The sequence below is a fragment of the Artemia franciscana genome, chromosome 16, assembly GCF_032884065.1.
Source record: "Artemia franciscana chromosome 16, ASM3288406v1, whole genome shotgun sequence".
Lineage (NCBI taxonomy): Eukaryota > Metazoa > Arthropoda > Branchiopoda > Anostraca > Artemiidae > Artemia > Artemia franciscana.
This window is the reverse complement of record NC_088878.1, coordinates 4555657-4582508: the sequence shown is the minus strand read 5'-3', so window position 1 is coordinate 4582508 and position 26852 is coordinate 4555657. Positions and strand designations below refer to the sequence as shown.

At 35.6% G+C, this 26852-nt stretch overlaps 1 protein-coding gene across 1 annotated transcript in view; it reads right to left on the bottom strand.

Annotated features, from left to right (window-relative positions):
- The window catches only part of LOC136036910 (26S proteasome non-ATPase regulatory subunit 1-like), a 59790-nt gene that overhangs the window by 21906 nt on the left and 11032 nt on the right, over positions 1–26852 (bottom strand). Inside the window, exons 2-5 of the mRNA XM_065719290.1 lie at positions 12339–12456; positions 9435–9604; positions 5809–6011; positions 2678–2890 (exon numbers count right to left, since the gene is read on the bottom strand). Coding sequence (XP_065575362.1) covers positions 2678–2890; positions 5809–6011; positions 9435–9604; positions 12339–12456 — 704 coding nt within the window. The remainder of the gene's footprint in view (positions 1–2677; positions 2891–5808; positions 6012–9434; positions 9605–12338; positions 12457–26852) is intronic.

Below are 26852 nucleotides of genomic sequence, written 5' to 3'. Positions count from 1 at the left end.
TTTATCTCTCCAGCTATAGGAATTCCAAATCTTTGAGTAATTCTAGTCCCAAAAATGTATAATATAGACTACCAATCTTACAACAAAGGTATTTTGGAGGCACTAAAATCCCAATTTTATACCAAAAAAATTACATCAATCGACGTCAATAAATCGTAGAGAGAGAGGATAGAGGGGGGGGAGAGTTAGGGGGTCCACTTTATGCTTCCTAATACTTCTAACGTAAAACCGTAGCATGTTCTCGACTCAAACAAGATGCACGTTGCTTATCGTTTTACTAAAAGATAGGTGATGTGTGTTGGGGGGAATTTTAGGGAGACCACTGGACGAATTTGGCTCTTCAGTCATGCAAAGTCAAAAATTCTTGCAAAATTCTGGTAGAAACGGGTGCAAAACCCTTACTTTTCTACAAAAAAATTCGGATGAGAGGAGAGGGGGTGATAGAAAATCCAAAGTACAATTTTTGCTTCTTGCTTGTCGTGTAAAGAATCATGTCAACCCCAAAGAATTTGTCAAACCCTCAAGGCTTTGAAATGGTATATATCATGAGCAAATTTTTAAACACCAAACTGATGCATTGTACATGTATCACATGCTCAGAGAGTATTTAAATACATTAAATAGAAAGTTGTATCTCTCTTAATTAAAACATTGATTTCCTTGCAATGGGTTTATTTTCTGATACTAGTACTAAGAAAGGAGCAAATAAAAACCCCAATTTCTTTAGCAATGAGAGACATGTTAAAGTTCAAGTGCCACATTTAAAACCCCTCCTCTACCCCAATCCCGGAAACCAAAAATAAATCTAGCCACAGATCCATACTTACCGCAGAACTGACCGTTGCCCCTTCCGGCCAATAAGCTGAAATTATGGACCCCCCCCCCCCACTCCACCAAAGAGAGTGGATCCGGTCCATTTATGTAGATTACGTATCTAGAAATCGTCCTTATTCTTCCCACCAAGTTTCATCCCGATCTCTCCACTAGAATCGTTTTAGTGGAGATCCGATCCACTAGGTCGTTCTAAATATCTAATTTCATTAAGATCCGATCACCCGTCCGTAAGTTAAAAATACATCTTTTTTCTAATTTTTTTTCGAATTTACCCCCCAAACTCCCTCGAAGAAAGCAGATCCGGTCCGGTTATGTCAATCACGTATTTAAAACTTGCGTTTATTATTCCCACCAAGTTTCGTCCCAATCTCTCCACTCGAAGTGTTTTCCAAGATTTCCGATTTCCTCCTGCAAATTCCCCAAATGTCACCGGATGTGGCCGGGATTTGAAAAAAGGGCTCTAAGACACGAGATCCTTCTAAATATCAAATTTCATTAAGATCTGATCACCCGTCCATAAGTTAAAAATACCGCATTTTTTCTTTTTTTTCGAATTAACCGTCCCTCCTTTCATTTCAGTGGCTGGGAAAACAAGAGCTAAGAGCTCATATGGCACTTGTGACGAGGTCGGAAGAGCCAAGAGCCTTCATATCATATGGCATGAGCTCTAGCAAAATCCTAAGAATCAATAGATTGATTTAAAAGGAAAATCAAAGGCTTAACGCCGATCGGGATTAAAATAAGAGCTCTGAGTCAGGAGGTCCTTCTAAATATTAAAATTCATTAAGATCCGATCATCCACTCGTAAGTTAGAAATACCTCAATTTTTACAACTTTTCCTCACACTTCAGCCCCTCAGATGGTCGAATCGGGGAAAACGACAATTTCTAATTTAATCTGGTCTGGTTCCTGATACGCCTGCCAAATTTCACCGTCCTAGCTTACCTGTAAGCGCCTAAAGTAGCAAAAGCGGGACAGACAGACCGACATAATGTGCGATGGCTATATGTCACTTGGTAGATACCAAGTGCCATAAAAACTGTCGATGAACAGGATACCCCAACAATAGCTTCAAAACAACGTTTATTCGGAGAAAATTCCGCTTAGTTTTTAGAATATTTTTTAGTAGAAGTACCAAATTCCTGAAATTATTCCAGAAACACCTGGCACATAAATCATTCTTTACAGACAATGGGCCAAATCTTTGATAGGCCTGAAATAAACAAAATCATAGTTTTTCAAACAAAAATAAAAGCTTTATCGACTACCTCAATTAAAAGGGTATGCTTTTCTAAGACTCCAGCAACATCTAAATGAGCTTCAGATACAAGAGACTGAATAATATTAATATACCAATCCCGACAAGACACACTACATTGCAATAGATGTATGTACCAGTAGAGTATCATATATACCATATGTAGAGTATCATATAGAGTATCATATGTACCAGTATTACAGGTGAATATGAACTCCCTAGAGGTTTCTCCGAGCCCACTATTGACAAGCTTGGAATAAGTAAATCCCAGATTTTGTGAAAATAGGCTTAATCTCGTTTTCAAGGATATAAATGCATTCTTAGGACCAACTTTCAAAGCCTCTTGCAACATCAAAATAACCTACAAATCAAAGATATTAAATCATACCGAAAATTAAATCAAACTAATTTAATTTAATGAATACAATTAAATCCAAACAAACTAAAAAACTAAAATCATAGAATTAAATAAATTTATTATATGATTTTAACGTAATTAAGTAATCAAATTATCGACTAGTCAAATTCAATTTGAATTTAAATCAAATCATGCTGATAATGAAGTAATGCCTTTATTCAACTTACCTCATTTGAAAGAATAAGTTTCTCTAAAGTTCCGGCAACCAGAAGCGAATCATCTAAGAATATAAGACACTGAACCATATTGATATAGTCTGGAGTGGCCAATCCTTGGTATAACCGTACTAATGAGCGCAATATCTCGTTTCTAAAAGTCCTATTCTGGATCAAGCCCATGGTCACTTTCAAAGCATACGAAAGCATTCCTGGAATATCACCCTGAAATAAAAACAACTCAGAATTTCTTTCCTTATTGACGCAATGAAAAAAAGTGGTTTTCAAAACATAAAAACTCTTTCGAAAACTTCCATCGCACCTGGACTAAACGAAAAATTATGTTTTCTGTTTCATTGTTTTTTGTGTTTTTTTGATTGTTTTGGATTTTTTGTGTCTGTTTGATTGTTTTTGTTTTCTGCTTGATTGTTTTCTGTTTTCTGTTGGGATGAGTTTCTGTTTGATTAGGAATACTGTTGCGGGGACAGCACACCTTTTATTACAGAAACAGCATAAGATTATGTTCATTTGTTTTTTTCACATAGAGGTAAAAGATACAAGGGAGATTCCTCCACGAACAAGATTTATCAAATTACCCACCTCCCCTTAAATAACAAAAATCATTATTAGCATATTAGAATTCTTAACAATCTGAACTTTTTGGCGCTTCTGTGGAGGGGAGGGGGTCAATCTGCGGTAAAATATAAGTAAAAGTTGAATTAGCACCCGCCCACCCTCATATATATGCCATAACATAACTTTAAAGTTTAAAAATCGCCCTTAATTTCCGCTTGAAAATAATTACTTCTTTTTGTTTAGCATGTGTTTTATGCCAAAAATTTTAGCAAAAAAATTACTTCTATATATCAAATAAAATGGGAAAAACCAAAACTTATGTTTCTGGGGGGGGGGGGGCTTTTTTCGTTGCCGCATATTTAGCTTGTTTCTTTTCGATGTTTTCTAGATTAGGGAGGTGGGATCAATCTTCGGTAAATTGTCAGAAAGATAGTCACAAGCTACACTACCCCATTATGTATTTCGGATGATGTGTTCGTATTAAGTTTAAAAATTCTCCTTTACTTTCATTTGAAAAAAAAAATGCTCTTATAGTTTAGCATGTCTATTTGCCCCAAAATTTTAGAAAAACGATACCACTTCTATTCAGAGATCAAACATTGGATATGATAAAAGGAACATTCAAACTATCATATTGCTAACATTGTATTTAAAATCTTAATATTTTAAAACCGAGCCATGAATCATTGTAATTTTGAACATGAAGTTTTTTCTTGCAAAATATGGGCATTCGAGCTGAAGTGGCAGTCAAACGGAGTTGGAATACCACAAATCAGCCTTAGGTGTTTTAATGCTAAGATAAGTTTAAGAGATGGTTTTCTAAAAAAAAAAAAAATATTCACAACCTTATAGCAATGAAACTTCTATGATTCAAGTTACACACAGCAAAAAGCTCACATGGCACTTGTGACGAGGTAGAAAGAGCCAAGATCCAAGAGCTTCTTCCCACCAAGTTTCATTACGATCTCTCAACTCTAAGCGTTTTTCCGAGATTTCTGGTTTTCCCCTTCAGCTCCCCCCAATGTCACCGGATCCGGTCGGGACTTAAAATAAGAGCTCTGAGACACTAGGTCCTTCTAAATATCAAATTTCATTAAGATCTGTAACCCGTCATTAAGTTAAAAATATCTCATTTTTTCTACTTTTTCCAAATTGACCGTTCTTCCACTCCCCCCAGATAGTCAAATCGGGGAACCGACTATTTCTATTTTAATCTGGTCGGGTCCCTTATACGCCTACCAACTTTCAGTGATCGCTATATTTATCACGTATCTAGTTTCGGATCTTCTTCATGTAAAAATTGGGATGGTCAGGGATTCGAATCTGAGACTTCTCGCACCCTAAGCAAGAATAATACCCCTAGACTACAAGCCATAATTGAGAAGAACAATCATCTGTTCTATCGGCAAATAATATTCTTCTCCACTATCTTGTTCGCTCGCTCCCCTCCCCCCTAGATGGTAAAATCGGGGAAGAGACTATTTCTGATTTAATCTAGTCTGGTCCCTGATACGCCTGCCAACTTTCATCGTCCTAGCTTATCTGAAGGTGCCCAAAAGAGCAAATCCCCCAAACTCCCCCAAAGAGAGCGGATCCGATCCGGTTATGTCAACCACGTATCTAGGTCTTATGCTTATTTTCCCTACCAAGTTTCATCACAATCTCTCCACTCTAATCGTATCCAATATTTCAGGTTTCCCCCTCCAACCCCCTCAATGTCACCGGATCCGGTCAGAATTTAAAATAAGAGCTCCAAGACATGATATCATTCTAAATATCAAATTTTATTAAGATCCGATCACCCGTTCGTAAGTTAAAAATGCCTCATTTTTTCTAATTTTTTCGAATTAACCGTCCCCTTACTCCCCCCCCCCCCCAGATGGTCTAATCAGGGAAACGATATTTTTTAATTTAATCTGGTCTGGTCCCTGATACGCCTGCCAAATTTCGTCGTCTTAGCTTATCTGGAAGTGCTCAAACTTGCAAAATCAGGACCGACAGACCAATAGAAATTGCGATCGCTATATGTCACTTGGTAAATACCAAGTGCCATAAAAAAGTGAACATGCACAGGGGTCAGGATTTACCAGGGATCTGGGGCAGGGACTTGGGGAGAGAACTAGAGGAGCTTTCCTGGGAATGTGGGTCTGCTGGTTTAAAGATGATTCTTAATTTAATTATTCCAAATTTACACCTTTTAGGGTTAATGTTACCTTCGAAACATTTGATGTATTATTTTCCGATTTTCCTACGTTTTCAATAATCAACGAAAGACAACAATTGTGCTATAATTTTATAGTTAAGACTCAGCTCTATCCATCTACCGAATCACATGCTCAAAATTTCGTTTACAAGGTTTTCACATTGAGAATACATTGAATATTAGTTGAAAGTTGTCAAACAAAGGACAAATTTCGTATTTTCTAAGTAAGTTTAGATCCTTCTTCAAGAGGACCTTCAAGAAGGCCAAAGATCCTTCAAAATGCCTAAATGGTCAGTACTCGAAAATTTAATTCTAAGAAGAAGAAATAGGTCATGTGGAAATGCTGTTGAATTCTCTAACTTACCGACTCTTTAATAGCTCTTTCAAAAACATCCATTCTTCTTGTTTCCAAAGCAATTCCAATTGCCTGTTTATACTGACCATCTGCTAGACAATAGTCAAACATTTTGTTGACAATCCCTTCAAGTCTTGGATCAATAGGCTTAGCTGTTGTTGCCCCGTCAAAATTGGCAACACTCTGGGTGGCGTAGAAGTCTATGCACTTTGCTATGAAAAAAAGAAGATGAATTAACTATTAGCATTAAAATTGAATTTTGGCATATATGTCTACAATAGATGTCTGCCTCCATGAATATTCTCAATCTCCCAAGGACTTCCCTGCCTGAAAGACTGAATGAATGAGCCCTAAAAAAGCATGTGTCTCTTTTTTATGATCTAGAGAAACCCTGTTATATGAATCAACGGGCATAATTGCATGAAATTGCCCAGAAGAACATTAATTAATAAATCAATCATAGAGAAATGTGCTTTCCTTGAATTCTGTTTCCTATTGCACAAAAGAAAAGCACCGAGCTAAATATTGCCAAGCGAGATCGAGGGATTGTAAACTGTGACACCAGACCAGGACTTCAAAGGAAAAAGGTGTAATTTTAACTTCAATGCAAAATCAGACAGACGTGTGCACAAAAAATTTCTAATTTGAAATATCCATCAATAAACTAGTTTGAACCTATTCTGCAGACACAGTACTTGTTGTGTAACCAAAATAACATCCCAATGGATTTTTAGACAAACTCCCTTACTCAACCTCTGTCTTTCGGTTGTATTTGCTCAACTCTGTAGAACGTATAGATGACAGGTCCTGATTAGTCATAATTAACAGGTCAAGAAATGTTTCGGGTGCCCTGACTCCTGCCTAATATAACTTTCACAATATTCAGCTACAAATATAACATGCAATTAATTTTACAATTGAAGTCAATGATCAAACAAAAAACTATTTCTAATCCGGAATATTTTATTTTGGATCAGATAGATTGATTAGCCTACTGTGCATAAAACATTTCTAACAGGGTTGTCTTCCTGAGTATTCATCACTGGACTAGTTTGAACTTAAACTACAAATATAGTGGTACTATTAGTTGATCTGTGTAACCAAAATATCGGTGCAACATTTTTGGTCCTGGAGACAAACCCTGTGCATTTGTCTAAAATATCCGTCATTATTAGCCTTACCCAATTGTCTTATCATAAAATGTTGGATTATTTTGTGATTAGCCATTTTGGTCTTCAAAATTATCTGCACATGTTATAAGAGAAATTGATTAACAGTATTCCAATTCATAGAGACGAGTTTATCACTTACACTCAAACTCGTTGAAAGCGATTTTGTTCACCTTTAGCTATACCTTAAATTTCTCTTCTGCAAGATTAAAATTTAGAACCCTATACAGTTCTTGCAAGAATCACTGTCATTGTAAGGTGAACTGGCTATGCAAATGCAGCTTATCTCTATGTTTTGCTGTCCGATAGACTATTCCATGCTGATACTTAAAAAGTCGAAGTGGAATTGTGATAAGTTCTTATAGAGACATTTTGCTATTAAAGCTTCTTGGAGAAAGCTTCTTGTAGCATTAGAGGGGAGTAAGAGGGACGGAACGTTTAAAAAGTTCTGGGTTCTAAGAACCAAGTCATCTGAGCTTCTCTAGTATTGAGCTGCTTAAGCCTTTTCGAGCAATTTTCATAATGCAGTTTTCTTAGGAATCACTTTGATGGTTTGAAGGAACCACTTTGATGGCCCTTCTTTGGACACAGTCAAGCATATTACAGTCACCAGTACGTTGAGATTATGCAGAAAGCAAACCATACTGCATATTACTACGAATTTTCAAAAGTGTCAGCCTTTGTGTGATCATGCATTACTAGGCTCGTATTGAGCATGATAATGGAGCCATCATCAGATTTATCTTAATTTCCATTTACAGCCAGAGTAAGTATTGAATTTGAGTATATGCTTCAGGATCAAATATTACCTTATCACATCAATAGCTGAAGATGAGCTGGATCAAATATTGCCTAATCACAGCGATAACTATAAGGCTGCCCTTTAAGTGCATAGAATTTCTATTTTAAACTGTGTAATAGGCTATACAATTTCTGGTTCCTTTTAACTTGGTTATAGACCGAGAGAGACAGAGATGAAGAGATAGAGAGAGAGAAAAGGGAAGAAATAGATAGACAAAAGACAAAGTACTTTTGTATTTGTCTGTTTGTTTAGAGCCAAATTGATAAATTAATTTGGCTCTAAAGAAACAGAAAAAAACAAGAGAGACTAAAAAACACTACAATATTCCTGTGGCTATAATGACAGACAGACAGAAAGAAAGAGAGAGAAATAGGTACATTTTTCAGTCAGTTTCAGCACCAAGCCAGTGAGTAACTACAGCAAGTCTAGATCATAGTGACACCAAGCTAAGGGAAAGTTAGAAAGCAAGGCTCTATCCCCAGAATCTCAAGATATCTCTTATAGTATTCATACAACACAGATTTTAAATAGCGAATCAAATATCTAGTCACAATCAAAAAATATCCCTATCCCTAGTCACAATCGAAAAATATCCTATTTCGTGACCAACAAAATTAACAAATTACATTAATTAAAATACAAACTGCTAACTACTTTGAATTGCTTTTTTTGTTTAATGAATTTAATTCAATATTAAAAATATATAAGATTTTTGATCCTACAAAGAAATAAATCCATAAAAGAAAAATCAATTTTTTTTATTATCTTTGACGAAATTGAGCTTTACTAAATGACATTATCAACTGAATTTTACCTAGTTTTAAATTTTGAATAGTAACATTACAGTCTTCTTCAAAAACGCGAGAATTTGTTTTCTCAAAAACAAAATTGGATATTACAAAATAGGCTACAAATGAATGTTCATCAATTATTGGATCAGTATTCAGATGCTTCTTGGCATTTACCCTCAGTCAGCTGTCACCAGTCGAAACTTTCATAGAGAGGGGGGGGGGTAGATTTATTTTCTCTTTTACTGATTAAGATTTTGATAAAATCATGATAAATTGATGAAGCTTGCCGCATAAATTTATTGACTAAATTGTTTTCATTGACAGACTAAACACATTGGAACGAGGAGTCAAAAACTTTTTACAAGGAGTTTGCCCGATCAGCTTAAATAAATCTGTTATATTCAACTAATCTTTTTGGGTTGCTTATCATTATTTTTAAGGATTTTCTTAAGAACAAACAAGCGAGCAGGAGCCCTAGTTCATAAAAATACAGGTGGTGAGAATGGCAAAGACTTTATTCAATTTATTTTAAAAAGATGCAAACAATAATTTGAAAATGTAGAAGGACCATTCATTTTTGTTTTCTTCGATTTTTTTAAAGAAAATAAACAAAAGGATGGCTTATAAATATTTAATGGCTGAGGAATCCCCCCCACCATTTTATTTCCCTGCAATCAATAACTGAATGAAATGCTTTGACACTGGCATCTAAAAAATGAAACTAAAAATAATTAGTTGGGCTATTCAAAAGCTTGTTTCTCATTATACGAATCAATCAAAAAAGATAAATATACACAAGTATCGCCGAAAACACTGGGCTACAAATATGGCAAGGAGAAAAAAAAGTAAAAAAAAGAAAGTAGCTTGACCTACCAACAATTGTTTGAACAAACTCTGAAGAACTATTGACATCAAAATACTTTCCAGCACCAAGGGCATAAGTAAGTGCATCTTCAAAATGGCCTAGATGGTAGTAAATTTTGCTGGCAATAAGGGCAGCCAGTTCTCGCTGGGCAAATGTATCGTCCTCATGGAGAATTTCACTAGAAAATATAAAAAATTTCACACAACCAGCAAACAGGTAATTTCATTTACAGTCAAAGAGTAGAAAATGCCATTTCTTCCTTATTTTCTTATCAGCCTTGCTATGGTACAACAAATCGACGGCTTTTACAAGTGAGCGGGAGTAGGGATTGATACAAAAAGGCTATGTCATTTTGATGGGGGTTTGAATGAGGAGAGTCAGCAGAGGGTAACCTGATTATCCCTAGTGAAACTTAATGGGGCAAAAAACATCATTACTTTGGCTTCTCTGGACAGGGATCCCCGGGGTTTTTATATTATGTTTAGATTATTACTTTATTTCCTCTCTAATTTCAAACACTCCAGAGGATATAACGAGGAATGGAAAATAGGTGTATAAGAGCAAACCTTAAATATATAAACATGCACAGAGCAGCAGGAACCCCCATGGAAAAATAGTTACACAAAATACAATTTTTCCTCTTTTAACTGTTCTATCAGGATCAAAAATATAGCGTTTCTGTGAAACTGAGACCTCGGTTAACTGAATTCATTTAGCTGAACACTTGTGCAACTGAACCCCCATTTATCTCAGCCACCATGCAAATGAGTCCCCATTTATTTAAGCCTCCATGAAAATGAGCCCCCCTCTCAAAAGAAACTTCTGTGCAGTTAAACCCATTTAAAATTAACTCTCCTGCAACTCAACCCCCGTTTAAATAAACCCTCGTGCAACTCAGCCTCCATTTAACTCAACACCTATTTAACTAAACCTCGCACCCATTCAACTCAACCACAATGCAGCTAAGCCATCATTCAACATAAATCCTGTGTAAATCAACCATTTCACCTCAAATCCTGTGTATATCTACCTTCATTTGAGGTAATCACTTTTAATTCAACCCCCATTCGACTCATCTCTATTCGCCTCAACCCCATTAATTTCAACTTACCTCAAATCAACAAAATAACTAGAATTAATGTAATGTATCCCATTATGTTGAAAATGATTAAGTTGATTCAAATGGAATGGTCTTTGTTGATTGATTAATTCAAATGTCAATCCTTTTATAGGCTGCTTGAATGCCTAACTATTCCCCTCCCCTCTCTAAAAAACAACGATTCTTCCTTATGTCTTGAAATTAGCAAAACTTTCCGAGCCCAAACACATTTGAACTTCATGGTTGCAGCAACAGCCCAGCCTAGTACAGGAACAACCAATGTCCATAGTAGTCAAAAGCTTAAAAACATGTGTTAAAAAAATCAATCTTGTAATACAGATTTGCCGTTGATGCTGATTTAGGAGTGATAGCTTTTATTTAGATTCGTCAGAAATTAAAAGTTTAATTGCTAAAACAAATTTACAAGAAATTTTTTAAAAGAGCTGGAAATTCTGATAAGTTTCTCTTTTTTTCTTTTTTTATTCCTCTAGTACTAATAGGACACTAGAACATCTGAAAGCTAATATCAGTTGCAAGCTAATACTCAGATTTATGAGTTTTTCTTTTTCATTTCGACATTAAAATATCATCATAAAATGCCTCATGGCACCATAAAATGATTCTATGTTATTTCAGGAGTTTAAAGACTTGAAACTATAAAAGGCCTACCACAAAAATCTCCAGGATCGAAAACCCTTAAACTGGTGTCTAAAATCCCCCTCTTGAATACTCCCCTTCCCAGTCTTATTTGAAACAGGAAAATACAAAAAAAAATGAAAGAAAGTCTCAGCCACATACAAAGTTGATTCATTAGTGATAGACCCTATTTATTTCCATCCAAAAACAAATTATGAAAAAAAATTTTGGGAAATTCCAAGAGATCTTGATACCTGGGCGTGTCTTCTTTCTCTTTTACTATAGAACTAGCAGGTCACTGGAACATTACAGAGACGCTAAAACAGGCAACCATCCAAGGTTCTCGGAATTAGGGGTTTTCCCCCACCTCATAAAGGCAAGCATCAACTGGTGACTGGTTTTGATGTTGCATAGCATACTTCAACCAAATTCCAAACAAAAAAAAAGAAAATTGATTCACTATTCAAAGCTGCTTCTATGCATAATAATTGCTATGGTTGCAATTTTCGTTTAGAACCTTTTTTACAGTAGGAATTTTTAAGTCTGTAAAACTTTGGCTTCCTCCCTGTAACCCTCAATTTTTCGTCAATTTTTTTTTCGTACAATCGTGTGTTCCTAGTCAAGAGACTATATTTTATAAAAATTTAAGCTTAACCAGAGAAAATTTATTTTAATTTTGAAGCCAAGGCCCCGATTTCATAGTCTTCCCTCCTCCCCCGTCACAAATTTTATAACAAGCTAATTATAACGTTTGATCAGCAACTAAAGCAAGAAGCAAAGATTGAGCTTCTAATATGCACTGGTTCAAACTTATTCTTAGGCCTTGGGTTGAGCTGAGTCAAACAGGGTTAGATTTAAATGGAGCTTCTTTTAAATGCGGTTGAACTGCACAAGGGTTGAATTAACTGAGGGTTTAGTTACATACACACCAAGATTGGTAGCTTACCAGAGACAGGATAATACTCTGGATGGGTTTCTTTTAGGAATAATACATATTTCTATTGTTAAATATATAGGCCTATAACTTGCAGTAACGGAAAATTACTTCAAGATTGGATAAAACAGATATAGCTAGCAGCAACAGAAAATTATCTGAAGATTAGACTAAATTGAAGAAAAGAGTTGCATACCCTGGAGGCTTTCACTTTTTTCAAATATTATTTGTTAACCAACTTACATTTTAACAACAGATTCGGCAACTTCTGGCCAAAATTCATCAATAACTTGGTTAATTTTGTGCAGTGCTACTTCTTTCAGATCATTAACTGGCTCATCTAGTAAGGCAATTAGTCCACCTGGAAAATTAAAATAATAAAATAAATGAATCAACAGGCACTTGCACCCATGAATAAGGGAGGGAGGATGTATTTCTGACCTGTACATTTTTGATTTCATGAACTAAACATATATTGCAATCAATTTGATTTCATGAACTAAACATATATATATATATATATATATATATATATATATATATATATATATATATATATATATATATATATATATATATATATATATATATATATATATATATATATATATATATATATATATATATATATATATATATATTATAATATAATATATATATAACTTAATACAAATCCATGTGTTAGACGTCTTTAAATTGTCCAGGGTCTAAAAAACCCAGATGAGGAATCCCAAACTGAAACTTGTCCCCCTACCCTTTTTTTACCTATTCATTTAATATATATATCTTGAGGGTAGAAATGGTACCTTGGGACAACAGTAATCAACCATTTGTACACTGAGGTCCAGGGAAATATTAAAACTAATAAAAAGAGACATCATATACGGAACAAAAACTCATAGATTTTGTATAAAGAAAATGCCCCAACATGTAATGGACTCCAATGAAGCCAATACTGGGGGAAAAATACACCTGTGCGCTTGAGCACCCATTGTAGCCACCATAACATACATCACATAACTTTGGCCCGTTTCCAAAAGCGAACAAGGAACTAAAGAGAAAACCTTTTCACTCAATATAGGCAAAGGCAAAAGCAAAAGAAATACTAAGAAGATGTGTTATTTAGTTACCTAAAACCCAGCTTTGAATAGTAGAAAACCTGTATATAGCAGTGTACAGGTAGAGAAGAGCAGTATGTACAAGGTATAAAAAGGTATTTGCAGCAAGTTCTAAAGAATGCTAGAATTTCAGACTGGTCCACTGCTGTGCAAAAAGTGGGTAGCATAGCAGTAATGCTGCCTGACAGTTTTTATAGTCCAGTGAAAACACAATTTTTGAAAATAAAAATACTTTTTTCTCAAAGTATTTTTTTCTCAAATTCTCCTACTGCCAACTTTAGAACTTTTTCCATACCTACCCTGGTCAAGTTATTGCACCATGTGTATATATTTGCACAATAGCATCTTCTTAATACGACTTTTCAACAGGTCTATGAATCAAGCTGAATATTTCTTCTTATTTACCCATCCCAACATCACAAGAGGCATTCAAATCAGGTGCTTTCCTTTTAGCCTCACAAGGCAGTAATTTTCTCCTTAACTATGGTATTTACAAAGAATAAAGAGACAACAACTGGAGAATTCACGTCTAGGGACTAGGCTACTGGCTCAATTTGGCTAATGGTTTAAATAATGTATGTAGGGATATAAGTTCCTTTCTCATTAGTTTTTTTTTTTTTTTTTTTTTTTTTTTTTTTTTTTTTTTTTTTTTTTTTTTTTTTTTTTTTTTTTTTTTCACTGGCCAGTCAACTATTTTACAGGCTGACAAAATAGAGCTGAAACCACAAAATTTATCTTGATATCCCAAACGACCAAAACCCCTAGCTGAGTGGATTTCAGTTAAAGACCCCAAGTCTTTGGCGCATTTTTGCTATAAACGATTCGATTTTTTTCACTAATTTGAGAGTAAAAGCCACATCACTAAATAACATTAAAATGGATTTGACTGTTTCTGGAAAGATACCTTTATACCTCTTGAGAGATGACTATGACTAACTAACCAGACTGATAGAGCATTCCAAGGCTTTTGTATTTTTCTTAATGTCTACAGAAAAAAATTCGTCTAGGTAATGGATTCTGTAAGTTAATATTAGCATCCATGCTGATATCAATCAAAAATTGATTCAGACTTGGTTTTTTAACATTATAATTTTTTACAGTAGGAATTTTTAGCCCTGTAAAACCTCGATTTCGTCCCTGTACCTCTGAATTTTCCTTCAAATTTTTTCTTACTATGGTGTATTCCTAGACTAGAGACTATATCTTATTCAAATTTAACATTTAAAATTTAGCACAACAAGCAATTATTTACTACCAAGTGGAAAATGATTGAACCTACACCAAAAATTTTATTTATCAGAGAAAATCTTTGGTAAATTTAGCTGACAATTTCTGTTAGCTTAAAAAAACACAATTCTTAGAAGATGATTTCTTTAGAATAGCCTAAAAACTACTAAATCAGGGCTCCAACAAAAATTATAAGTATAAAATAAGACCAATTAGACAAAACACAAATTAGCAATAAAACTAATTTTTTCATTAATTGTGAATTGTTTTAGCCCATTGTTCACAAAATTGTATAAAAATATAATCCTCCCTATAAAGATAATAAATAAAAAAACAAAACAAGTATTTTCAACTGAACGTAAGGAGCATATTCTTCCTGGACAGTTCTATCCTTGCCAAAAATTCCCCCTGGAAAATATCCTTCAGACAATTCTGTCTGAAACTGCTCCTTACTTTCATTTGAAAAAAGACTTCAAAGGCATCAAGTCATGGCTAATTGTAGAAAAAGCCAAGACAGATAGTCCAATTGAGTGAGAAGCAATTCTGGCATTCATCCCCTTACTAGGATTGTATAAAAATGATGTTAGTTAATTTGTTAATAGATAGATATGTCTGTATATTATCTGTCCATATGTCATTCCTAGGGTAGTAGAACTAACGTAGATAGTCGTAGTGCTAAGATAGTCATAGAGCCTATAGGTTTTCAAATGTTTGGTTAAATGGCACAGGTAAACGGCAGGAGTAAGTATTATGGAAATTATGCAGTTTACCATATAATTTAGCTAGGATGAAAGTGACTATGTGAATGAATTAAAATTTAGAATTTAATTTAAAATTTCTTTTGCTAACTTCTAATTTAAAAATTTCTAATAAAAATTTCTACTTTAAAATTTCAAAACTTAGTTAAAAAGTAAAAAAAAAGAAAGAAAAATAAATAGATAACAGTAAAATTAATGACTATTTTTCCTGGCAATTAAACAACTCAACAAAACTAGGAACAAAATTCTTCCAACATCTTTCATGTTTAGCAGGGATGGGTGTCAGTTTGGGGACTTTTTGGAATTTTTAATGAGGTGGTCCATTGCAGGCAGGAAGGTAGGTTTCTGGGATGATGGAATGTAATTAACGAACAGACAGGGCCTTGGTACCAAAACGAAGGCACAGGAGGTTCCTTCTCTCAGCCAACTTGGTGAGCTTGAAACTTACCTAGTAAATAATCATATGGAACCTTCCGTTCACCATTTATGATTCTAAGTGCTCATTTTTTGACATTTTAAATCTTATAAATATGCTCTGAAGAAAGACTGAAATGTCACACTGAGCAAGCAAACCAGGCTCCACTTGCCTGGACTATAAAGTGATATTTATTTCAAATTTCCAGGGGATTCAGCCTTTTTTTTGCTTTTTGTTTACATTTTATGTAAACAAACATTTGTTGATATATTGCAAGTGCTTTTTCTCCTTCTGAATTTACAAAGTTGCCAAAGATCATATTTATATAATGTTGTAGATTATGTTTTCAAAGCTATTTTTGTGTATTTTTGGATAGTCTGTGCAGAAGAGAGCAATGACAAAAATCAAGAGTCCATACTGACCAGTGAGATTTTAATTCTTAAACTGCTGGGGATAGGCGATTTGAGCATTGCACTTCCCACAGGTTCTATCTACCTTAAGAATTTTCAAGACAGTAATTATTTGGGCTATTGATGGTATTGCAGCTAAAGTATTAAAGCAACACCTAATAATGTCGATGGAAATACCAGCTAAATGGAAACAATTATCACTGCAAAATCTGGCAAAGACAATTGTGCTGGGTATAAAATTTAATTAACACTAGATTCATATGCGTTGAACTGAAAACTGCATGGAGCAGCTGTGTATTTTGTGTGTATATATGCCAATAGCAAAGTACATTCACATTAATAGGTTGAGGGGTGGAAAAGTGTTTCATTGGCGGTTCCTATTCTGTGAAAGCACCCTGAACGCCCGACAGGGTAGAGCAAACAAAGACATCAACAATAATGTTAGTAGTGTTATCAATAACTCTATGAGAGCACTAAAAAAGATAAGGAGGTGCTTGTTGTGCAAAGAGTAATTTAAGCCAAAAGTGCACTGTTCAGCAGATGCAACCTGAAGTTGAGAAGTTACAGGCAAAATTTAAATGTCTGAAGCAACAGTTACTGACTAAAAAGGTCTTGCTGAACATGTTGATAAGAGACTAGGTGAACCTATGAGAAAAGACAGAGACCACCAATAAAGGAAGAACTATGTGATAGCATTTGGTATGCCTAAAATCCTTTTACAGAAATGATCAGCAATTTAAGGCAGACAGTTTTTATCAACCACTTCCTCTTGCAAAACTTTTCAATTGACACCAAAGTTTTTAACACCCAGCAACTTAAACCAAAGAACTCAACCACTGATACTAAAGCAGGACCAGCACCAATTGTCCCAGTTATTTTCACACTAAATAACCCTTTAGTTGGATTTAAAATAGCCATTAGTGACCACATAGCTATAGAAATAAAGCTCCATTTAAGATTGTGACTAATACATTTGTCAAAAGGGTCTCCACAGATCACAATTCTATCAGAAGGGAACTCGAAATGGTGAACTGGCATGAAACTTTAACAATATCAAGACACGACACTACTGTTAGCTATCTTACAGGAGAAAGCCAAAGAATAGTCCATACATGAACAAGAAAATTAAGAAGCAGCTCAAAAAAAAGATACCTCAGAAAAAATACAAAGCCACTGAGAGTTCAGATCAGTACAAAAAGTTCAAAAGAGCAAGAGATAAGTGGAGAAATTTCACAAGGAAACTTTAAAGAATCATGAAACCACACTAAATAATGAATAATAATCATTTCAGTAATCAATATCTAAACTAGCTACTTCAGGGGTTGAACTAACAAATATCAAAGAAATTGCAGATGAATTGAACTACTGTTTTCTGTCTGTTTTTAGCAGCACATCATATACTGATATGATCAAACTGACATCATATACTGACATGATAAGTTCAAAAAAGGAAATAAAGCCACCATGGTAAATGAATCTTTCATGAAGCATCTCAAACTTAATGTCATACTATTGCCCAACCAACACGATTTTCAACCAGAAAAGTCAGTAGAAACAAATTTGTTGGAGACTTATGATGAGACCTGATTGAGACTTATCTCAAACAGACCTGATTGAGGCCCTACCTGAGGATGTATTGCAGCTTGACCTTGCAAAAGCATTTGACAAAGCTTAATATCTACTCGTTAACATAAAACCCATCTCATGTCCAACATTTTATCAAGTAGATAGGGTCAATCCAGCTGTAAACGTCATCCATGGGCTGCACAGTGTGGCTGAAGAAGGGGATCTGGGAATCATTATTGGCAACCAGTGTAAACTCCATTCAAACTGTAAGAAGACTGTGTCTCATACAAACTCTGTCCTAGCACTCTTGAAAAAAAAACTATAGGGTCGATTAGGGAAAGTCCAACACTGACCTATGATTTGTCTATAGTTCATTCTATTTGTGGGAAGCTTTCATATTTTCTTCCATATTAGTAGCAAATAGGTAACAGTGCCATCAACTTCCAGTAGAGTTAGCATACCTTCTAGTTAGCAGGTATTGGAAGTTTTTTAGACAATTATTTTTTAGCAGCACAGGTATTTGACTTTAATTTAATTTGTGCAGATTATATAGTAAGTGAGATAGAGAATTTTTTTCATTTCTTAAAAACTAGAAGACCAGGGGCATCTTCCTGATTTTATTTATTTTTTTTTTAAACAAGCTAATGTTATTAGTTGAAGAGATAGGAGTGTTGGTCTTACTGCCAAAAAACCCATCTAGGAAAAGTCTGGTATGTCAAACTTACCCCCTAAGGGGAAAGTTTGGCAGGGGTGTTGGACTTGCCCCATGTTACCAAAGATTGATGTTTTAAATGGTAGAACAGATTCTAAGCTTTAGATAATAAGGGTTGAAGCCAGTGACCATCCATAGATGGCTCTACTTACTTAGTGAAATGCAGTTATGTGTTGATCATTCATGTATTATAGTTCTGTGACTGCTCTCATTTATCTTTCTCCCTTTTCTTTGTTTTCTGTCTTAACCTTTACTTGTGACAAGTTTTATACTAAATTCATCAATTCATTCATAATTCCCCTTTGAATAAATTCATCCATTCATTCATAATCTCTTTGTCTGTTCTAGTTGCCTAGAAATTATGTTTGGAAAAAGCAGCCCAGGGTTGGAGGAACATATGATGCAACTCAGGTAAAAAATACACTAGCAAAGATATCTTCAAACAGAAAGTCTATGCTACAGGCTTCCAAAGTTTTTTGGATACTGCACACTAGCTTGCATGGCCATCTTATGAAGAAGATAGAAGTCAAAAAGCCAGTTATTGGTGGAGGGAGGAGCCAAGAAATTGTCACTGAAATAGAAAAGGATATGGCTCAGGGTCTCCAAATATTTGACAAATAGGGCATGTGTCTAAGCAAGCAGGAATTTCTTGACCAAGTCCAAGACTCTCTCATCAAGAACAAAGCTCCAACAAGATTAAAGGACAACTGACCTGGTCATGGCTGGTGGGTGGGGTTCAAGTGCCAAAACAAAATTTCACTAGAAAAACCAGAAAGAATAGAAAGCAAAAAAACTTTTGCAGCAATCTGACCCCTTTATAATGTATTGTTTTTATGGGCTATTGCATGAAACTGCCACTGCAATGGATATTCTTGACAAGCCCCAGTAATGGTTCAATTTTGACAAGATGTTTTTCTACAAGGATCCCAGCAATGCAAAAGTTGTTGAAGTGAAGGACTCACCAGTCACTCATAGAACAGGCAAACAGAGAAAAACTCCCACCTCTACTAGTTTTCTCTGCAAAGAATACCTGGACCTCCTGGATACCTGTAGATGGAGCTTATCCTGGTGCCTCTTATTCATCTACCAAGAAAGGGTGGATGATGTCTGATCTCTTTATGAACTGGATTGAGTTCCAATTTCTTCCTCGTGTAAAGGGAAAGGCAATCCTCATCTTACATAGACATGGCTCACATCTGTCTCTCACTCTTGTCAAACTTCTAGACAAAAATAATGAGAAAATTCTCAAGCTACCTCCACATACATCAACCTCTTGATAAAGTGGTTTTCAAGGGAATGAAAGTGTCTTGTCATCAGAATCTTGTGAAATGGTAGAAGGTAACCACCATCAACATTGAACTAGAAAAATTACTGTTCAAGGAAGTTGTTTGGCAGCAAATCAAAAACTTTTGAAGAGATTCTTCTTGACTCAATCAAGCAGCCAAACCTACCATCAGTTTCAGGAATAGAAAAACAAAAGAAAATTCCAAGAGATGCAGAAATGATGATATCAAAAGAACATCTAGAGGTGCTTGAGAGCAAAGAAAATCTGAAAGCAAAAGACAAAGGAAAGAAGAGAAGTTCAAATGGGAAGGGTGTGAAGTAAAAAAAGAAATCTTCCTAAGAGGAAAACAAATAAGAGACTTGAGTGATAGTGAATTGTGAGTGATAGTGAGTTGAGTGATAGTGAGCCTTGAGCTTGGCTCTGATGAGGATGATCTGAGTATTCAAGATACTGTTCAAGAAAGTGACAGAGATGGCAAGGAGACACCAAGTAAGCAAAATATTGTTCCCAAGCTAAATGAGTACTATACAGTTAGATATGATGCCAGAAATGATGAACAAGGTTGGTACCTATGAAGGATCTAGACTTTCCAGACAAGAGAAAAGTTAAGATCAAGTTTTTTCACTGCTTGAACTTTGCCACCTACTCATTCAATTGACCAAAGAAAGATGACATTGATACTGTGGATGACAAATACATTTTAGCAGGACCAGTCAAGTTAGTGGGAGCCAAACCCTTTCAAAAACCCCAAATCCATTGAGTTTTTGTGTCATAAGAGGCAGTAACTGGCAAGCATCAGTAGATCTTTGTTTTATGCCCATACATGTAAGCTACAACAGCTATGAGTCACTTTTTGTATCTGAGGTCAAACCCTAATTTGTGTGATATGTTTTTATATTTTCCAAAATACAAGCAATCATTTACATTCAGTGATTTGTGCACCTTGGCTAAGATACTTGTAATTTTTACCTGTTGGGTAAGTCCAACATTGTTGGAGTTACCCCACAGGGGTCAAAAAAGCTGTAGTCTGGCCTTCTAATGCCAGTCAGCTTGACATAAAACATTGTTTGCTTATGGACTTATAGTGATTCCTTTCTGTCTTTTAAGATGGTGAAGTCATATCATTTTTGACATATTGTTGAAAAAAGCTAGTAGGGTATGCTGCACTTCCCTCAAAGCTAGGGTAAGTCCAACATAGCAGACAGCACAAACTTCAAGTGATTTTTGTCTTTAAACTTCAAGTGATAGTGACTTTATGTGAAAATCAGAAAGTACATAATGAGGAAAACTGCTGTAAAAAAAAGGTTGGTAGAAGATGATATGAGGTGATGATAAAAAAAAATCTTGAGTCAATTTAACAGAAAAAAAACATGTTATGGTGTTGGACTTTCCCCAATTCACCCTATCTAGTACGTCTCCCTGTTTTTTTGTGAAGTCATACAAGGCCCTTGTCAGACTAGTGCTTGATTTTGGAATGTGCACAATGTCACCAGGATGCAGGGGTGACATATAGCCTTGATGGTGTCACCATCAAGCACTAGATAGCATTGATGATGATGGCTTTTCTTACCAATTTTTTGCTTATGATTGTCCTGCTCTACTTAACCATCTGCAAATATTTTTCCAGTGTTGCTTAGCACAGTTGCTTGTTCCTGATAGTTTCCTTTGTGGCCGTGTAACGTCTATTCAAAAGCAAGGCAAGGACCCCACGTCATGTGTAAATTATCGCCCAGTTCCAGTTCCAAAAATTGTAGGGAGGTATATGGACTAACAACAAGTCCTTTAACCTCTTTGACTTCTTCTCCAGAAAAACTAGCTACTAGAAGCGCTATTCTCCTCCAGTCTGCAAACAATGGATATATACGATTATGAGCAATAATACACTGTTATTGATTGTGGGAAGTGCAAGTACCTGAGCTACCTGTCCCCAGCAGTTTAAGGCACTAGGCCAGTCGGTACCAATACGGCTCTTCCTACTCATTCCTGCTCTCTTCTGCACAATCAAAAACTATGGATAAATCGCGTCCCTTTAAAAATAGACTTCTTCAAGCTTTAATCTTTATTAAACAATATTTCTCTTCTTTAAGGTATCAATTGCTGCCTTAAATATCTTACAATCAATTTCCCATGGCAGGTTAGAATCCAGGATAGCTGTATAAGTATTTGGAATCTTAGCCAAGGAGCAGAAACGCTTAAGAGCAACAGTCTCCTCCCTCTGAGCCTGGCAATCAAATAAAATATGCTGGATTGTTTCCTCTGCTAAAAAGCAGATTCGGAATAAACGGGAATGATGTAGCTTCCAATTAAATAACAAGCTATTTAGAAGTAGGGCACCTGATTTCAGCTGGTAATATAGCACTGTATTTAATCTTGTATGAAATGGAGATAACATTAATTTACTGTGATTTACTTTGGATCTTTGCCTGATAATATCTCGTGAATTGAGGTCAGAAGAAGGACTAGGAAATAACATGGAAACCTTTGCTGCTAGAGAATCAGCCATATCATTATATTTTATGCCTTTATGACTAGGAACATGTTGAAAATAAACTTCATTTTCTTTGATCTTAAGATTAAGAAGCTGTCTTCTAAATATTATATAAATCTTTGTCATTAGCAATTCTATTAATATTTTGGATCATTAGTAATGCTGATTTAGAGTCGGAGAGACAGAGTATATTTTCAGATTCCATGTTATAATTTATAAGTGCATCCAAGGCCAGGCGGATGGCACATAATTCAGCAGACAAGATAGAAGATCCCAATGGGAGAGGAGAATAAATGTTCAAATTCAGGGATGGGATACATGCTCCTGCTCCAGCTCTTTCTCTCTGGACAGATCCATCTGTATATATTTTTCTATAGTTGGGGTAACCCTTTGAGATGTGTTCAGCCAAAATAGTCTGGATCTCGTAATTAGGAATCAAATCTTTACTAATAGAGATAAATTCTACTTGGCAGCTTGGAGGACTCATTTTCCATGGGGGGGGGGACTCAGTAAAGGGATATGCATAAAGCGAATGTTGATTCCAGCTTAGGACCTCCAGTTAAAACTGATTCCATGATGAATGGGCATTGGGACAGGCTGACTTCTCAGCAAAGGTATGTGCATATACAGCATACTTGGCTCCATAAGCCTGGATTTGCGAGAAATATTTTATCCTTAGATGCTCTTTCACTTAGGGACACCATTCCCGACAGTATTCTTAACTTTGACAGAGGAGTATGCTTATGCACACCCAAAGCTATTCAAATAGCAGAATTTTGTAAAGATTCAAGGATTTTGAATGAAGATGGAGGACGAGCTGAAAAAATTTGAATCCCATATTCTATATTTGAAAGAATATATAATTTGTAAAAATCCAAAATAATTTTTGGGTGACATCCCCACTTACTTCCAGCAAGTGTTTTTAGAATACAAAGTCTGAACAATCAGAGATTTCAAAGAATTAATATGTTCATGCCACTGCATTTTAGAATCCATTAATAAACCAAGTAACTTCACTGAATTGCAATATGGGATCTCCCTTGAGAAAATTGTCAATGGATTAAGAGGATCTAGAGTACCATTAGTAAATATAATGGCTTTAGTTTTACTGATTGAGATTGGGAAGCCAAATGCTAAAGAGAATCTCTGGACTAAACTTATAACCTGTTGAATAAGGCTTTGAAGAAGGCTAATATCCCTTCCAACTTCCAAATAATCAAATCATCTGCATAAAGGCAAAATGATGCATAAGATACTTGAAATTCAGAAACATACAAGTTGAATAGAAGAGGACTCAATATTGCACCTTGAGGAAGTCCTCTTGTAATGGGGCATTGCTCACATCTAGACTGATTTACTTGAACGTAAAAATATCTATCAGTTAGAAAAGACTTTATAAAACTTATAAAAGGATACGGGAAGTCAAGATTTATTAGGATTTTCAACAATTTATTGTGGATTAGATTTCCATAGGCATTCGACCAGTCAAACAGAACAGCCATTGTGACATGTCTCATTTTAAGAGAGTTACAAACATCAATTTCTAGCTGGGTAATGTTGTCTAAAGAGCCATGTCCTTTTCTGAAACCTGTTTGTTCACTAGGAAAGAGATTGTTGACTTCAGCAAACCACAAAATTCTTGATAAGACAAGCCTTTCCAGAACTTTACTAAAGGAAGGTAATACCAATATAGGACGGTAAGACTTAAGATCATTAGATGAATACGAAGGTTTTAAAGCTGGGAATACCTGAACAATACCTCTGAATACCTCAATACCTGAGAATACCTCTTCCAAGCATCTGGGAACTTTTGACTTGACCAAATAAGATTATAAAGACTTAAGAGGGCTGTATGAACCACCTTTGGGGACTCAAGAATCCACTTCATATAAATACCATCATAACCTGGGGAAGACTTGATGTTGAGAGAATTAAGTGCTACACAAAATTCATCTTGGGAAAAAGGTTTCATCAGAGTACCCTTATAAGAACAGGTAAGAGGGAGATTACAAAAAGGAGGTCGGCTGGGATGAAAATCTGAGCAATCATTTTCAAAAATATCAGTAAACAGATCTGCCTTCTTTTTATCTGAGACAGTTGGATATCCATCCTGAATGATATGATATCTACGGTCATCATTAGGCTGCTTTCCACTATTTAGTTTGCTAATGAAATTATGGACCTTTGAAATTGGGGTTCTAAAGTGATACTTGAGCTGAAATTCAGCCATGTACTCTGTTTAGCTCTCCTACAAGTTAGTTTCACCTTAGCACATGACTGCTTATAAGAGATTGCTATTGACTGAGATGGGTGCTTTTGAAACATTTTACGGGCCTTTCTTTTTGCCTGAACTGCAACCCTACACTCATCATTCCACCAATTCTTGGGTCTTTTGGAGCCATTGAAAAAATACACCCTAGTCATTGGAATTGCCAATTTAGCTGACTCCAGCAGGATTGACCTCAAATTTGACTCAATGGCATTAATATCAGAATTAGGACAAACAAAGGAAAAATCTACTTCATTTAATATCTCACGAAAAAGGGACCAATTACCTTTGGAGTTAAAAAATGTAGGGTTTGGGAGTGTAGCATAAATCTTGAAATGATGTAAGAATTGCACAATGATCAGATTGAAGAGACGACACCTTTACCATTTGAACTAAATCATAATATGAAGAAGGACCTAAAAGCAAATCTATAGTTGAGGAAAGAGGTAGAAGAAATATTATACCTGGTCTGAAAGTCAAATGGAGTGAAAATCAAGGTGTCAGGAAAATTGGACAATATGCACTCTATTCCTCTTCCTGCTTTGTTGCTACCAGCTGATTGTTACCAGGGAGGACTATGGGCATTAAAATCAACAAAAATAAAGGTATTATTACCTGATAATTCTGTTTCCAAGATACTTTGGATGTCCTTACTCCCACATGGATTATAAAAGGATTTTATGGCAAGCTGGTTACCATTGGCTAAGGTAATTATTATACCTACAACATCTATTTCATACCTGTAGATAGTTAAGGGTTGAGGGGAGTGTTGGATTGAAACATGAACAAAGATTGCCACACCCCCTCCCTTTCTGTTAGTTGATCTATCTTTCCTGTAGCACTTGTACACAGGCATTTTGATTTTCTTGTACTGATGAAGATTAGTCTCTTGTAGGCCAATAATTCCAATTCTATTATCATTTGCACATTGGATAAGATCAGCAAGTTTATTTGAATTTAAAGAGATGCAATTCCATTGTAGGATCTGCAGCTTAGTTAACATAGGAAGGGTTGAATAGGTGGCATGATACTTTGAGAGAATGGATGATAATTCTGTTCCTATTTCATTGAAAATAGAATTAGAAAAGTAGCATTCTGCAATTTCTTTTGTTATACTGGCTTTTTTATCTTTAGCCATATTTGATTGTAAGATTAGGTCCACTGATGCAACATATTTAATTAAATTAATAATATGAGGTCCAACTCTATCTTGCATAGTGATGGCTTGAGTAGAAATATTAGGAAAAGCTGCCACTCTTTCAGACCAAGATTTAGGATTAGTTTTAGGATTCTTGAGGGATGGACTAGCTTCAGCCACCTTGGGATGCTCCTTAGCCAACAGAGGGTAAGAAGTCTCAGTAGGAGGTATGAGTGCCAGATTTTGGTTGTTCTTGTGGACCTGTAGCCAGGGCCTTTTGAGGAAGGGCTGAATTCACTTCCTTCGCCTCATTAACTCTTGGACCTGATGGTACTTCGGAGAGCTTGGCCAGCTCCATTGCAGCTATTGGGAAAGGGACATTTTCTTGAAGAGCAATCCTTAAAACTTTAGCTCGTTGAACATATTTAGGACATGAATTGTGATCTGCTGATTGATGTCTACCATCACAGTTTGTATATTTAGGCACTTCAGTGCATCTACTTTCTGTAGACAAGGAGTGATTACCAAGGCAATTAGGGCACCCTGGTTCAGAAGAAGAACAATACTTAGATGAGTGACCAAGCTTAAAACATTTTGAGAATTGAAGAGGTTTTTCTTGGTATATTTTATGAGCTTTTTGCTGACCAAAAAGGAAAACCGAGTCAAATTGGGAACTAGCAGGTAAGATAAAGAGGACACTCTTACTACTTCTTGTTCCCTTAGAATCTAGCTTGCCCATACAATGAATATCCAGAACCTCCAGCATTTCCCCCTTATTGTTCATAAGACCATCTTTCAAGTCATCATTTGACAGTTCCAATGGTATGTTGTACAGCATTATTTTCTGAGAATTTTTCAGGATTGGTTTCCACCATTCAGGTGTAACAGGGATATTGCCAATTTTATGTAGACTAAGTGCTTTGCAGGCTTCATTTCTGTCTAGAAACATAACTGTTAGTGAACCATCTCTGTTCACATTCACAGTGAAGCTGCATCTAAAAGCTTTGAAAAGATTCATTCTAATATTAGTAATATTTTTGATAGAGAAAGAATGATCTTTTACTGTTGGAGTAAAAAGGATAATGGGTTTGTCCTTTATCTCTACAGCTGGGACTGAGTTTGAGAGTCCAATTATTTCAGGAGGACTCATAGAAGGCTTTTTTTGGTTCTGTTTTCTGCCCACTATCTGAAAATCCTCATTTAGCAGGTTTCTAGCCCCCTTCCCTGAGGGGGCTAGAAGAGCTAGGAAACATTGAGTTCAGGAGAGGGAAATTCCAGAAACTCTGACCACACAATAAACTTATATGAAAAAGCAAAAGAATACTTCTCAAACAAAAGGAGTAGCAAGAGCTTTAGTTCCTTTCACTCAGA